At 38.4% G+C, this 13,705-nt stretch overlaps 1 protein-coding gene across 1 annotated transcript in view; it reads right to left on the bottom strand.

Moving 5' to 3' along the window:
* Nucleotides 1–13,705, bottom strand: part of crlf3 (cytokine receptor-like factor 3) — a 41,135-nt gene that overhangs the window by 3,541 nt on the left and 23,889 nt on the right. The window contains exons 2-8 of the mRNA XM_020925748.2: nt 12,707–12,830; nt 8,583–8,790; nt 7,860–7,947; nt 7,216–7,393; nt 5,550–5,778; nt 786–921; nt 104–216 (exon numbers count right to left, since the gene is read on the bottom strand). Of these exons, the coding sequence (XP_020781407.1) occupies nt 104–216; nt 786–921; nt 5,550–5,778; nt 7,216–7,393; nt 7,860–7,947; nt 8,583–8,790; nt 12,707–12,823 (1,069 nt within the window). The 5' untranslated portion in view covers nt 12,824–12,830. The remainder of the gene's footprint in view (nt 1–103; nt 217–785; nt 922–5,549; nt 5,779–7,215; nt 7,394–7,859; nt 7,948–8,582; nt 8,791–12,706; nt 12,831–13,705) is intronic.

The raw sequence follows: 13,705 nt of genomic DNA, 5'->3' as shown, positions 1-13,705 counted from the left end.
CAACTCAGAGAAAGCCAACATTGAGGGACGACAACAACAATGCTGATTTTTCATAATATGTCCCATTAAATGAATGCGTTCCCCCCTTCTTTGAGAGTTATACCGTTGGTGGATATGCACACGGCCTGGTCCCTCTGCAGAGACTCCTCTCCTCGGCTGTTGTCCACACAGACCCCCAGACTGTCCCTGTGGTCCAGCGCCCCCACAGCACTGATCCTGAACACAAACATCAACAAAACACATACACTTTATTATTATTTATTCAATCACTTCAATAGCAGCTCAGTGGTTAGAGCAGTGGTCCCCCAACTTGATGGTCGGGGGAACATTTCGAGGCAGGACACTTCGCCCGCATTGCCTAGTATGAATCTGGTGTGTTTGTTGTTGAACCTTATCTTTATTTGTTAGAGACTGTCTCCAAAAACTTGACATATTAATAATCTTGTGGCTTCAAGACCTTTCAACTGACAACAATCACGTCTTTGGGGTTGAACAATGGCACCACATTTTGAAGCTCTTATAAATACAATTCACTGTATTTATTTTCTACAGGCAGAGAAGAAGAGCTAAACTTTGTGTGTCTTTTTTTTTGGGGATAGGCCCAGTAATTACAGAGCTATGAACCATAAACCAGTCCCACCATAGAATTGTGACCTGTCCTCCAGCTCATTTTAAACTATAGGGATTCTACAATGTTGTGAAGTAACGTAAATGCTATATATTCATTAAATAAATAAATAAATGTGTGTGTGTGTTTTTTGTCTCTAGAGCAGTGTAGTCCATACTTGAAGGTGAGGGTCTGCCCACAGAAGTAGGTGGGGGCTCTGGAGTACAGGACACAGCAGCGGGACACTGAGTCATTTCTGAGGGCGATGTTCCTCCTGGAGCTCAGCACATACCCCTCTGTCCCAGGACACCACTCTGTGAGAGAGAAAGAGACAGTGAGAGGGTTTAGGGGAGCAATCAGAAAGAAAGGACATCTCTAGGGAGGTATCTGACTATGAGTAATCCAAACTGAACTTGAACATTCACTGTATGAGTAACGAGAATATCATCCATAAACTGCAACACTGTGAACACAACCCTCCTCTCTCACCCTAATTTAACATGTAAAACAGGTGGTTTTGCTTTTCTTCACATTTGAAAGCAACATTCACATGATGTTTTTTTTTTTATTCCGAATTAATTGTTCTGAATTAAATAGTTCAGAATTAAAATATTCTCCTTTGAGATTACATGGCAATAATAATTCCAAATTGAGGTTTACATGGAAAACACGTTAAATTGCCTTTATTTAATTCTGCTTAACGTCTGGGGGTGGGGAAGAGTTCTGATTGGACACGGACACCAAGGCATTTACGTCTACTGGAAGAAAACACACACTTCAGCTGCTACCGGCTTTTTTGTCATCTCAGTTTGTCATTACGCCACGGACACAAACATGATAGAAAGTTTTTCCGCGTTTTTTCCGATAATAATTGTGCAGCAGCTGAAGAATTCTCTCATCACGTGTTACGTCTGTCAGCTGAGGAGAAGAAGGGAAAAGTGTCAGAGAAGGGAGGAAGAAGACAAACTGAGTCAACAGCTGCTCTGCCTCAGCCCACTCCAGCAGCCCGCTCACAAATCCAAAGAGCAGTGGATGAAAGTCCAAAACCAGGACTGGTGAAGCTGGCTCGTGTGAATCGCGTCAGAAGGGTGACCCAACGAGCATGCACTGAACGACTGTAATTATTTTTAAGAAGAATAAACGTTTACATGATCGAGGAATAAATTAATTTGGTGGGGGGTCCACAACCTGCTTCTTTCATGAAGATGTTATAACTTTGGCTGGAATGTTCCACTGTATGGCATTAAACATATCAGTCTGTGTTTATTCAGTTAAGGATTGAAAATAAAATGCAGACTTTTAGCAGGGTCTCTTGCATGTCACCAGGGAGATGGATAAGGTTAATGTCATACTGTGAAAGCAAAGCGATAACATCTCCATGGAGACAAGAAGGTAATTTACCTCCTACTGGAAATGTTACACTGTGCACCTTTAAAGACGTTAAATTGCATTGTCCTTTTTACATAGTCTGTATATCTCACATTATGGGGGGGAAAAAAACATTATTTCAGAAGTTTAAGCACTTTTTTTTTTCTTTTTTTAAATTAGACTTTATTTTAACATTTGAAGCTAAAACAAAGTAAAATGTAATCTTAATAATGGGTTTATATCTTTATTACAATCAATATCTTACTGTAGTACACAGAGCCTCCTCTTTAGATGAGATCAAAGTCTGAACATCTACAGATCATTCCAGATTGAGAGATCGCAATGAAAATACGACACCATCTTAAAACCTGGTCGAATCTCACCTTAATTTTCGTTCCCAAATCCCAAATCACCATCTCCACAGTTTCAAAGGTGTTCTCGGTCTGATGTGGGATTACTGGAATAAGCCGTCCACCTCTGCTGTTGTCATTATTGTTATTATGATACTGTGATGTGTTTTGGGGGGTAAATTCATTTGGTAAGTAAGTAAGTAAGTCAGTCTTAATTTTAATAGGGCTTTTCTCAGACACATGTCACAAAGATGCTTGACAGAGCTTTATTCATTCACTCCATACACAGTGATCGTAAACTACTATTGTGGCCAGAGCTGTACTGAGGCAGACTGATGCGTGACTGTGCCATCGGTCCCTCCGACCACCACCATCACTCACACATACCACTTTCATACTAGGCAATGTGGGTGAAGTGCCTTGCCTAAGGACACAACTGGTGCCCCACTGTGACACCTGATTTTCCCAGTGGTCTCCATCCAAGTACTATATAGCCCCAGTCTTGTTTAGCTTCTGAGATCTGACAGGATCAGACTTTGAGAAGCTGGTATGGCCACTTATGGCCACACTTGGTGATGGTTGTGGTTTATTTGTGGCGCACGCCAGATTTTTATCCATCACCGTGACCCCTTAAAAGACAATGTAAGAGCAAATATTTCTTATCTAACATTAATTTATTATGGTAAGGATTATCAAACGCAAGGTCATTTACACACTAGCAATTTGAATATTAATGCATAGAAATTTTTTTAGGCATAAATTTGTTAGTAGTATTAAAGATGTGCTATGTAACTTTTCTGCTGAGAGTGATAATGGTAATGTTAGAGTATATTGTTCCTCAGTATGGCATTAAACTTTTCAATCTCCTTGGAGACAAGCCAGAGGCGCAACCAGGCCATGTTTACTGGTCAGATTTATGGAGAAGGAGGTGACCCCACTCATAATAAGAATTCATGTTTAGTAGTTTTTATATGAGTACTTTATACTTTTACTCAAGTTTCGCAGTAACACTTGTAATTGAGTAGATGTTTTGCTGTGTAACTGTACTTTGACTCTCAGATTTTCAGTCGTCTTTTCACCATTTGAACCAAGAAACTAAAAGGAAGACTGAAGAGCCGATTTAAACAATGAATATACCGGTTAAAGAAAGAGGAGGAGGAGAGAGAAATGAAGATAGAAAATCAAACCTACCGCCTTAAAGTGGGACTAAACACCTAAACTCCTCCCACAAACACATTTCAAATAGAGCTGATAAACTGAGTGGTACCTGGAGGACTAAAGAAGAAAGTAAAAGGAGAGAGGGGCGGGGCTAGGGGGTATGAAAAACAGTGTGATTAGGTTAACAGGTATCCATCCGCACTACAAACTCCCCCCCATAGCCAGGGATTTGTAAACAGAAACACCTGGCTGTAATCAGGGTAGTCCTGCCTGATGTCACATAGTACTTGACACCACAGGGGCCACTTGGAGTTAACACACAGATTTTTACATATTTTTGACAAGATTATTTTGCATTTCTATTTTGCTCTAAAATGACCAAACAAGCACTAGAAAGTAAATAACATTAAAGATGCACTGTGTAACAGGTGGGGTCCGCCACATGCTTGTTTCTATGGATATGTCATTGCTCTGCCTGGAATGTTCCACAGTATGACATTAAACAGCTCTACTTTACACTTATTCAATCACAGGTGGTTTTATAGCTCAAAAACACCTAGAAAAACAGGCATTCTGACTGTGAGCGGGGTCGCCTCTCCACAGATCTGCCCTGGAACATGGTCTGGTTTAGTCTCCATGGAGATAGAAATGTTTAATACCATACTGTGAAACATTCCAGATGAAGCAATGGAGACCAGAAAAGTTACACAATGCACTTTTTAAAAAACACCATTAGTTTAGTAGCAAATATTTTTTTGTGATGTAATTTTTACTTTCACTTTTAAAACAGCATTGAAACCGCTTTGCAGTAACTAGTATCTTGAGAATACATATTCTTCTTTATAAACTATATGATAATTTAACATTATTTTCCAAAAAGGCAGTTTAAACAGTAATTTAGCTCCCAGCCTCATTTACATGTCGGCCATTTTGTGACATGCACAGTACTCAGCTCCAGGGTCGACTTGGGCTTGGTTCCATATCCAGAAATGTTGGTCCTAGGGATGTTACTAATCTGGCAAAGTTTCATGCTTGTACCATAAAAATGAACAATTGGGCACCTTTTTGGTCCTTAACAGCTTCACTATAATATTTATTCAGAGTAAATTATTTGTATTCAAAATGAAAGCTCTCATGTAAACGTGGCAAGTGTGAAGTTAAAGTGCATTGTAAATAAAATTTATTGTTAATGATAAAAGCCTATTTATAGCATATTGAGAGTGAGCTAAGAAAGTACCTGAGCCTACCCCCTTCAGTCTGAGGCTAGGCCGGCCAGAGAGCTTCCATGACTGAATTAAAATGTAAGTGCCAAACAACAGTGTATGGATCTGTCCTGCTGGTGTCTTTAAAACTGTGACTGTTTGTAAAAAACAGGTTTACATATTCATTCATGTTGCATATTGCTTTAGTATAGCTTTGTGTGGTACGTGTGGATTTATGAGTGACAGGATTGCCTCCTCTTAGTGCAAAAGTCAAACTCTGTCCCTGAGGATGGGGACACATATTCCTACAGCAATAATAAAGTGTTCCTTACCCTTCATATTCAGTGACTCATTTAGGCAAGATTTCAGAAAAAAAAATCCTACATTACCTTTAAAGGGCCTATATATAGGGCTATTTTCTGATCTATGTTGTTTCCTCATCAAAAACATACCTTGACTTGTGTTTTGTTTTATTCACATGTTTAACACACAAATCCTGTATATTTAGGCTGAGCTCTTCTCTCAGACTGAAAACACTCTGTTCCACCTTGTGATGTCACGTGGTAATACAGGAAGTGCTTCACTCCATAGTCTATACAACTTCACTAGAATCCTTTAGATAATTTCAGTCCAAGAATTACCAATCTCTACTTAACAAAAGGTTAAAAGTATCTGTCAACTTGGATCACAAGAAAGAAAAGAACATTTTGAGAGTTAAATCTAATAATAAAGCATTTGTGAATTAAATAAAACACAACTACAGGTATGTTTTGATGAGGTAACAGCATTGCAACATGGGTAATCTGCATAATATAGGACCTTAAAACTTCCTGAAAACACCCCATTGTCGTGTGTTGTTCTCACCATGTGCAGCCAGAGTGGTGGAGCCTGTCTGGGGGATGCTCCAGGGGCTCCACTCGGTCCGTCCCTCTCCTCTGGCACTCACTCTGAATTGATAATCTGTGTGCGCGTCCAAATGAAGCACCAGGAACTCCTGCTCTCTGCCGATGTACGCGTCCTCGTACTGACTCCCCCCGGTGCCCGAACGCCGACACTGCAACCGGAAATCTGCAGCCGCAAAGTCGTCGTCCACCTGCGGAAAGAGATATAACATGCCATTTATTTAGCTGCATCTAAAAGGTCTAAACTAAGGACGTAAGCTGTTTTATATAATAGAACCCCATACAGCCTGTGTTCAAATTAATTTATTTTATTTATTTTGCAAATGTAGTTATGTAGTTAGTAGTTAATAAAAAATAAGTTAGTCTTAAATAGCTTTTTCCAGACACTCAAAGCCACTTTACAGTTTGGTGCATTATTCATTCACTCCACATTCACTCGTAGTAAGAAACTATTGTAGCCACAGTTGCCCTGGGACAGACTGGTGCTACGTTCAGACTAGAGATGGGACAATAAATAATATCGTTCATCATGATAAAAAGAGTACACTGTAATGGTTTGTGTGACATTATATATAACTGTGATTATCGCCAAACAAAGGTAAACTTGCAATACCAGAATGTGCAGAAAAAAGCTCCTTCTCTGTGATGTTTTCTTCTAGATCATTGTTGATTTCACTCATAACAAACTACAATTCTATGACAGTTGTTTAAAGGTGCACTGTGTAACTTTTCTGGTGGAGGATATGTGAAACGCTTGTTTCCATAGAGATATTGTTGCTTTGTCTGGAATGTTTCACAGTATGTTATTAAACCTTTCTATCTTCATGGAGACCAAATCAGACCAAGTTACAGGTCAGATCTGTGGAGAGGCAACCCCACTCACAGTTTTTTGAGATATTTTTGAGCTATAAAACCACCTGTAATTGAATAAAGTAGAGCTGTTTAATGTCACACTGTGGAACATTCCAGGCAGAGCAGTGACATATCCCTAGGAACAAGCAGGTGATGAGCCTCCAACCGTATATGGAACCTGTTCATAATACTAAAATCATATCCATAACATTTTTAACTGTCAGCAACCTTAATACTTATTATATAATAGTTAATTATAATTATTTTGGCCACGAAAATCGTGACACCAAATTTTACTATCGTCCCATGCCCAGTTCAGACTGTGGTGTCAAAATCACTGTAAACACCTGGACATAGATCAAAAAAGATCAGGCATTGACAAGCAGGTGTGTAAATAAAAGACTCCTTTTAGCTCAGTTACTTTTCTGGTGGAGGGTCCGCTACCTCTCTGTGGAGATGCTATTGCCCTATCTTACATTTATTCAGTTACAAGTGGTTTTATAGCTCAAAAATACCTATAAAAACAGGTGTTCTGACAGTGAGCGGGGTTGCCTCTCCACAGATCTGACCTGTAACTTGGTCTGGTTTGGTCTCCATGAAAATAGAAAGGTTTAATACCATACTGTGAGACTTTCCAGACAAAGACAATCTCCTTCGAGGAAAGAAATTGAAGGACCCTCCACCAGAAAAATTATATATAATGCACCTTTAAGCTCATTATAATTTGTTGTTGTTGTTTTATTTTTTTTTCTGTTAGTCTTTTCTCTCTCCCTCACCTTGCACCATCGCACCAGTACCCCGCCCGGCCTCTCCTGTAGCTCTTCTATCTGCACCGGAGGGTAAGAGGAGACTGAGCCGTGCCGGGACACTTTCTCCTTTAGCGCTCCCAAGAGGGAGTCATCGAGCTGGGCAGAGACACAGGGCACGTCCACCAACGCAGGGACCTCAGGGAGACTGGGGACGAAGCAGAAATACAAGTTTGAAGACAATTTAAAAGTGGTATACCTGATTTTTTACCGTCTTAAAAATGTGGAAAAAAAAGAACTAGGTCATTTTAAACAGTTTGCAGCAGTTCAAAGTTATTCCACACTTTAATAACACTTTCCTAACATTAGTTTATAAGCACTTTTCATAATTTTCAGAGACCAGACTTTAGTTTTGTCATCACAGTGATTGAGAGTTTATTTCAAATTCACTTTTTGTATGTATGAGATAAAAAGAAAAACAGCACACACAGCGCACTTCCAAGTTTGCTGATGATAAAATGCTAGATGTAGACTGCAAACAGCAATCTCAAGAGCTGCTTTTATAATATATCTGTACTGGGGCAAGACAGATTTTACTTTTACATGAAAAAATGGCATACAGCTCCTTTAAAAAGTCCACGGCAAAAGCTCTAAGTATTTGCTGAGTGTGTTACCTGTCGAGTTGGATGTGCAGAGCCTTTTTGGTGAAGCTGCCAAGTTTGTCCTCCTTCTCTCCCAGACCACACCTCAGAGCCGCCTCTCCTGAAATCACAGGCATGTTTGTCAAAGTATTTTTTTTATTATTATTATTTTGCTTTTATATTCTAAAAAAAAACAAAAACATTGATTTTAATTTTTCTTTTTTAGGGTAATCAAAGTAGAACTCTAGGAATGAAAATGAATGTTTTAGTATCTGGTAACACACAAAAGATTTTGTTGTTTTTGTTTGAACATTTTGTTGAGCGACAATACCCATTTATACTGTAAAATATTTTGCACTGTAAGGATTCAAAACCTTTTCATCCTCAGGGCTCAAACTTTTCTGTACATAGTAGTTTGTGTATTATTATAATGTGCTGAGCATGTAGGTGCTCGCAGGCCTATGATTAATATCAACAGTGAAATGATTCATTTTCTTTCATTTCTGTTATCTAACACGTCACAGTATGTATTCTGAGTGATAAAGTGAAGTTGACATGACATAAACAGCCAGATAAAAAATAACTTCACATTAATTTGCCTTTTTTGAAGAATAGATTGAATGGAAATGACGATTATCATTTTGAAGTTGTTATCATTATATAGCTGTGACCTGAATTATCATGACCATCAATTAGCTGAATAATCTTGACATCCCTAGCTAAAAGTCACTGGTTTAATGGCCCCTGACCCCGTACCCTCTCGGAGCAGCTCGTCAGCCTGTCCCACCCCATGCTCGATCAGGGCCTGACAGTCGTCCAGAGGTTTGATGCTATCTGCCTCGATGGAGTCCACCTCCAGGAGCAGAGAAGCGAGTCTCTCCTCCAGAAGACGAGAGGCAGAAGACTGAAGTTCAGAGAAGTGTCTCCTCAGAGCCTCACGTGCCTGACTCGAACTGCCGCGGACCTGAAGAACAAAACAAGATTGACATGGAAGAGAAAGATAATGTATTAACAATATGGCAAAAATAATTCACACATTTCTATCCTTGTCTTATATAACCTTTCCAATATTATGCTATTCTCGTATCTGTTATAATGTTGTTTCCTCATCAAAAACATACCTGGAGTTGTGTTTAGTTTCATTCACACATAATACAAACCCTGCAGAGTCCAATGAGATTTATTTGGTCTTCTGATATTTTATGTTATTACCTCCACCAAGGAGGTTATGTTTTTGCCGGCGTTTGTCTGTTTGTTTGTTTGTTTGTTTGTTTGTTTGTCTGTCTGTTAGCAACATAACTCAAAAAGTTATGGACCGATTTTGATGAAATTTTCAGGATTTGTTGGAAATGTGAAAAGGAAGAACTGATTTCATTTTGGGGGTGATCCGAAAGAAATCCTGGATTCTGGATCACTTTGAAATTTTAGTTAACATTGTGGTAAATGGGGCCAAAAATTTACTTTCTCAATATCTTGGTTAATTATTGACCAAACCCCATGAAATTTGACTCAGGGATGGACAATGGGATCCTCTTTCATATTCCAAAGGCTGATCCGGATCTGATCCAGAAGACTGATTTTATCGCAATTTATATAAAAAATGAGGGTAGTCCTTGGCGGAGGTTTGCGCTCTCTGAGTGCTTTTCTAGTTAGGTTATTTTTTCAGACCAAGAATTTTGTTTCATACTTGACAGTTTCGACTGCTCACTAGCGGTCTTCCTCAGAGTGGTCACGTGGTGTTGCTGTGACGTGTCTGGTCAGCTGATTTATACAGATTTTGGCGCTGTCTTCCTACCGGTGGAGGCAGTATGACAGCGCCATCTGCAGTCCGACTTCCTCAGGACAGTATCCCAGGTGTGTGAGAGTAAAAAAGCCCCCTTGTCCCGGTTTTTAACCCTGCAGAGTTCTTCTCTCAAACAAAAAACACTCTGTTCCACCTTGTGATGTCATGTGGTAATACAGGAAGTGCACCATTGTGTTTTTAAACTTCATACGCCTTCATTAGAATCATTTGGATAATTTCAGCCCTGGAATTTCCAATCGCTAAAGAACAGAAAGTAAAAGGTAGCTGTTAAATTGAAAACTACTGCTTCATGACATCACAAGGTGGAACAGAGGATTTTGAGCTTTTTTGAGATAGACTAATAATAAAGGATTCTTGTGTGAATGAATTAAAACACAACTCAAGATATGTTTTTGATGAGGTAACAGCGAGACAACGTGGCTAAATTCTTAAGAGTAAATTTGTCTATAATTTAGAACCTTTAAAATGTGATTCATTGCAGAAGCAGTTATTTGCAAACAATTCAGTCTTCAAATACAACAAAACCCATCAAAAAACTCAGCAGAAACTACATTTTTAATTCATTCCTCGTGTTGATTTTGGCGGTTGTATGTGTTGAGACAGCGTTAAGTTTGTGATGTGCAGAGGCCCACGTTTCACTTCCTCTGTCACTGATTTCACAATGACTGAAACTGAGCCCAGAGCTTCAGGAAGAGAGAGACGGTCACCACTGCGACAGAACGACTGCACCAGAGATGTTATCGTGGTTATAATGGACTATGGTCTATAAATACAGCAGTGAGAGCAGGCAAGGATTCACAAATGTTTAGAGATGCAAACCTGATAACATTGTGTAGAATTCAGGCACAACTAATAAAAGATCTATTTATTTACAAGAGAAACAGGACTGCAAAGATTATAGTCTGTTTATAGACAAGATAACAATTATTGATGATTAATGTGGACAATGTTACCAAGTCAAAGGGCTGAAAAATGTATAGCTTTTGACTTAAAGTTGCAATTTGAAACAATATGATAATGCATTTTGAAGCGTAACATATTGCTACAGAAAGACAGAAAGAAAGATAAGATAAAGATACTGGAACTACTTTATGCCACAGACACAATGAAAACAAAGCAAGATAACACCAGTAAACCATTTTCAAAAGGCCTGAGTTGCAGTGGATAAATAACAGTATTAACTAATAATGAGCCATAGAAGTCACTTTTTTAACCTTGTACAGATAAAATTTTATAATATTGCAACAAAAATATCCAAAATGTCCTCAGTTTTGCAACGAAACTGTACACGATAAATCCTGAGTCCCCCCAAAAATTGTTCCGGCTTTCTTGTATTGAATGACATAGTAATTATCGTGACAGGCATATTTACAAGAAAAACAGGACAGTAAAGATTAGGGATGGGACAAGATCTCGTGCCACAAGACAGTGCACACATGCGGAAAATGATCTCGTGAAATTTTTTTTCGATGTTTTTACATTTGGATTGGATAACAAAATGAAGTACTGATGAGTCACATTATTTGAGAAGCTGTAGTCCCAAAAAGCACTGCTACATTGACAGCAAAAATGTCAAATCAATAATTAAGCTAAAATTGGGAACTGGATTGCACAATTTATTTATTATAAAGAATGTCAAAATCTCCTCTTGTCTCATTCTCATAGTTCTAATCTTGTGTTTCGTCTCGTTTTGAGGAAATTATATCTCGTCCCACCCCTAGTAGAGATTATAGTCTGTTTATAAACCAGATAATGATAACTGATGATTCATGTGGACAATTTTACCAAGTATAAGCGCTGAAAATGTTATTGCATTTGACTCAAAGCTGAATTGTCACATTAAATAACTGAAACCTAAAGATAGATTGACCATTCAGATCATGGAGGGTTCTAGCCAACTGTTTTTAGAATAAACCAACTTTACAATTGTTAGTATTTGATTTGAGCCTTATATTAATCTATCTGGGGACACTGAAGTTTTTTATGCAGTTTGAAGTAAAATTCCACATAACGTACTCTCCTTTTAAACACAATTCCCATTGCAAAGAACAAAATATCCTCTTATTTTGTTTAGACCCTGCTAACTCTGAAGTTTAGATCTATACAAATGTATTCTGAATTGTGTGAGACTTTTGTATTTAGCTTCATATTTCAGTATATATATCTTAAATGTTTACACTCTTAGACATGAATTCCAATTTACGTCAGAGGAATTCAACCTTTGCATTGATGTATTTATTTATATTTAGTTGTATAGCTAAAATAAAATGGAAAAGAGACCAGCAGCTGTGGGACAAATATAGAAATATGAAAGTAAATTTTGCATAACCCCATATAAATAAATAAAAAGGTCTTGGTAGAGGAGGTACATTCAAAGTTAAACTGTGTCTTTGTGTCTGTCACTGGTTTGAGACAAAAATCCAACAGGATGCAGTGTTGTTTACATGTGGCATAAGCAGGTCCATATGAGAGGAAGGAAGAGCCAGAAGAAAACTGAGCAATTTTGGAAGAATACTGAATTGTAACTTTTCAACACAACAGGAATTTAACTGTTTGAGACACATGTTCAGAGGCTTTAGCAATCGTGAGTAGGTGCACTATATGTAACTTTTCTGGTAGAAGGTTCACTAACTGTTTCATATCTGTTTTCATGCCTTAGATGCAGCTGAAGTTCTCGTACCGGTTTTCATGCCTTATTTTAAGTTCTCGTACCTGTTTTCATGGCTTAGTTTAAGTTCTCGTACCTGTTTTCATGCCTAAGATTCAGTTTAAGCTCTCACACCTGCTTTCATGCCTTAATTTAAGTTTTCATACGTGTTTTTGTTCCTTAGTTTAAGTTCTCATACCTGTTTTCGTGTCTTGATTACTGTTTTCATGCCTTAGTTTAAGCTCTTATATCTGTTATAGTGTCTTAAATACAGTTGAAGTTTTCATACCTCTTTTCGTGCCTTAGTTTAAGTTCTTGTACCCATTTTAGTAGCTTAGATACAGTTGAAGCTCTCATACCAGTTTTAATGCCTTAGTTTAAGTTCTAGTACTTGTTTTCCTGCCTTAGACACAGTTTAAGCTCTCATACCTGTTTTCGTGCCTGGTTGAGTCCATGGAGCCTGAGCTGGAGTTCACTGCGATAGTTCTGAGCCGCTTCAATGCTTTCTTTGGCCTCCTGCAGAAGAAGGTCCACCTCCGCAGACATCCTCCTCCTAGAAAAACAACAAGTATTCACATTTTTATAGTGCTTTTCTACCTTCAAGGCACTCATCCATTCACACACACATTCATAAACTAGGTATACTAGGGATGTGACCAGATCTTGTGCTACAAGATCTCATGAGACAAAACTGACACAAGATCGTGTGTACATGCTGAAAATGATTTTGTGAGATTTTTTACCCCATGTTTGTTTGTTGTTGTTTTTTTTGTTTTGTTTTTTTTTTAGACTGAATTTGAAAAAAAAATAGTTAAAGGTGTTTTGTGTAACTTTCTAGTGGAAGATCCATCAAATGCTTTTCTCCATGGAGATGTTATTCCTTTGTCTGAAATCTTTCACTGTATGGCTTTAAACCTTTCTATCTTCATGGACACCAAACCAGGCCAAGCTACAGATCAGATCTGTGGACAAGCGACCCCGCTCACAGTCAGAATGCCTGTTTCTAGGTATTTTTGAGGTGTAAAACCACCTGTAATTGAATAAACACATGGTAGGACTGCTTAATGTCATACTGTTGACATTAGAGCAATGACATAGAATCAAGCAGGTGAACCCCAGAACCAAAAGGTTACACAATGCACCTTTAAAATCAACTGTGATTAACCTTAGAGCCCTCTTCTTCCTGTAAATGTGTTTCTTGTGCACCTTAAACAGGGCACAGAGTAGGTGAAGCTTTGAGGTTTTGTCACTTCCTTTTTGAGCACAACAGACTTCAGTTTCAAGAAGTGATTCAAGAGTTTGAAATGTGGCATGAAACAACTCTTTTGTCCAACAGTTTACGGCTGTAAACACATGAGTTTAATCAGGAACAAGTGAATGACGAAATAAACAACCCCTCATTTAACAGTTATATCTCTGGACCTAATA

Source organism: Boleophthalmus pectinirostris, unplaced genomic scaffold (assembly GCF_026225935.1).
Source record: "Boleophthalmus pectinirostris isolate CB_2022bp ecotype Guang Dong unplaced genomic scaffold, ASM2622593v1 HiC_scaffold_17, whole genome shotgun sequence".
In the NCBI taxonomy this organism is placed as follows: Eukaryota; Metazoa; Chordata; class Actinopteri; order Gobiiformes; family Gobiidae; genus Boleophthalmus; species Boleophthalmus pectinirostris.
This window is presented reverse-complemented; position numbering and strand designations above follow the sequence as displayed.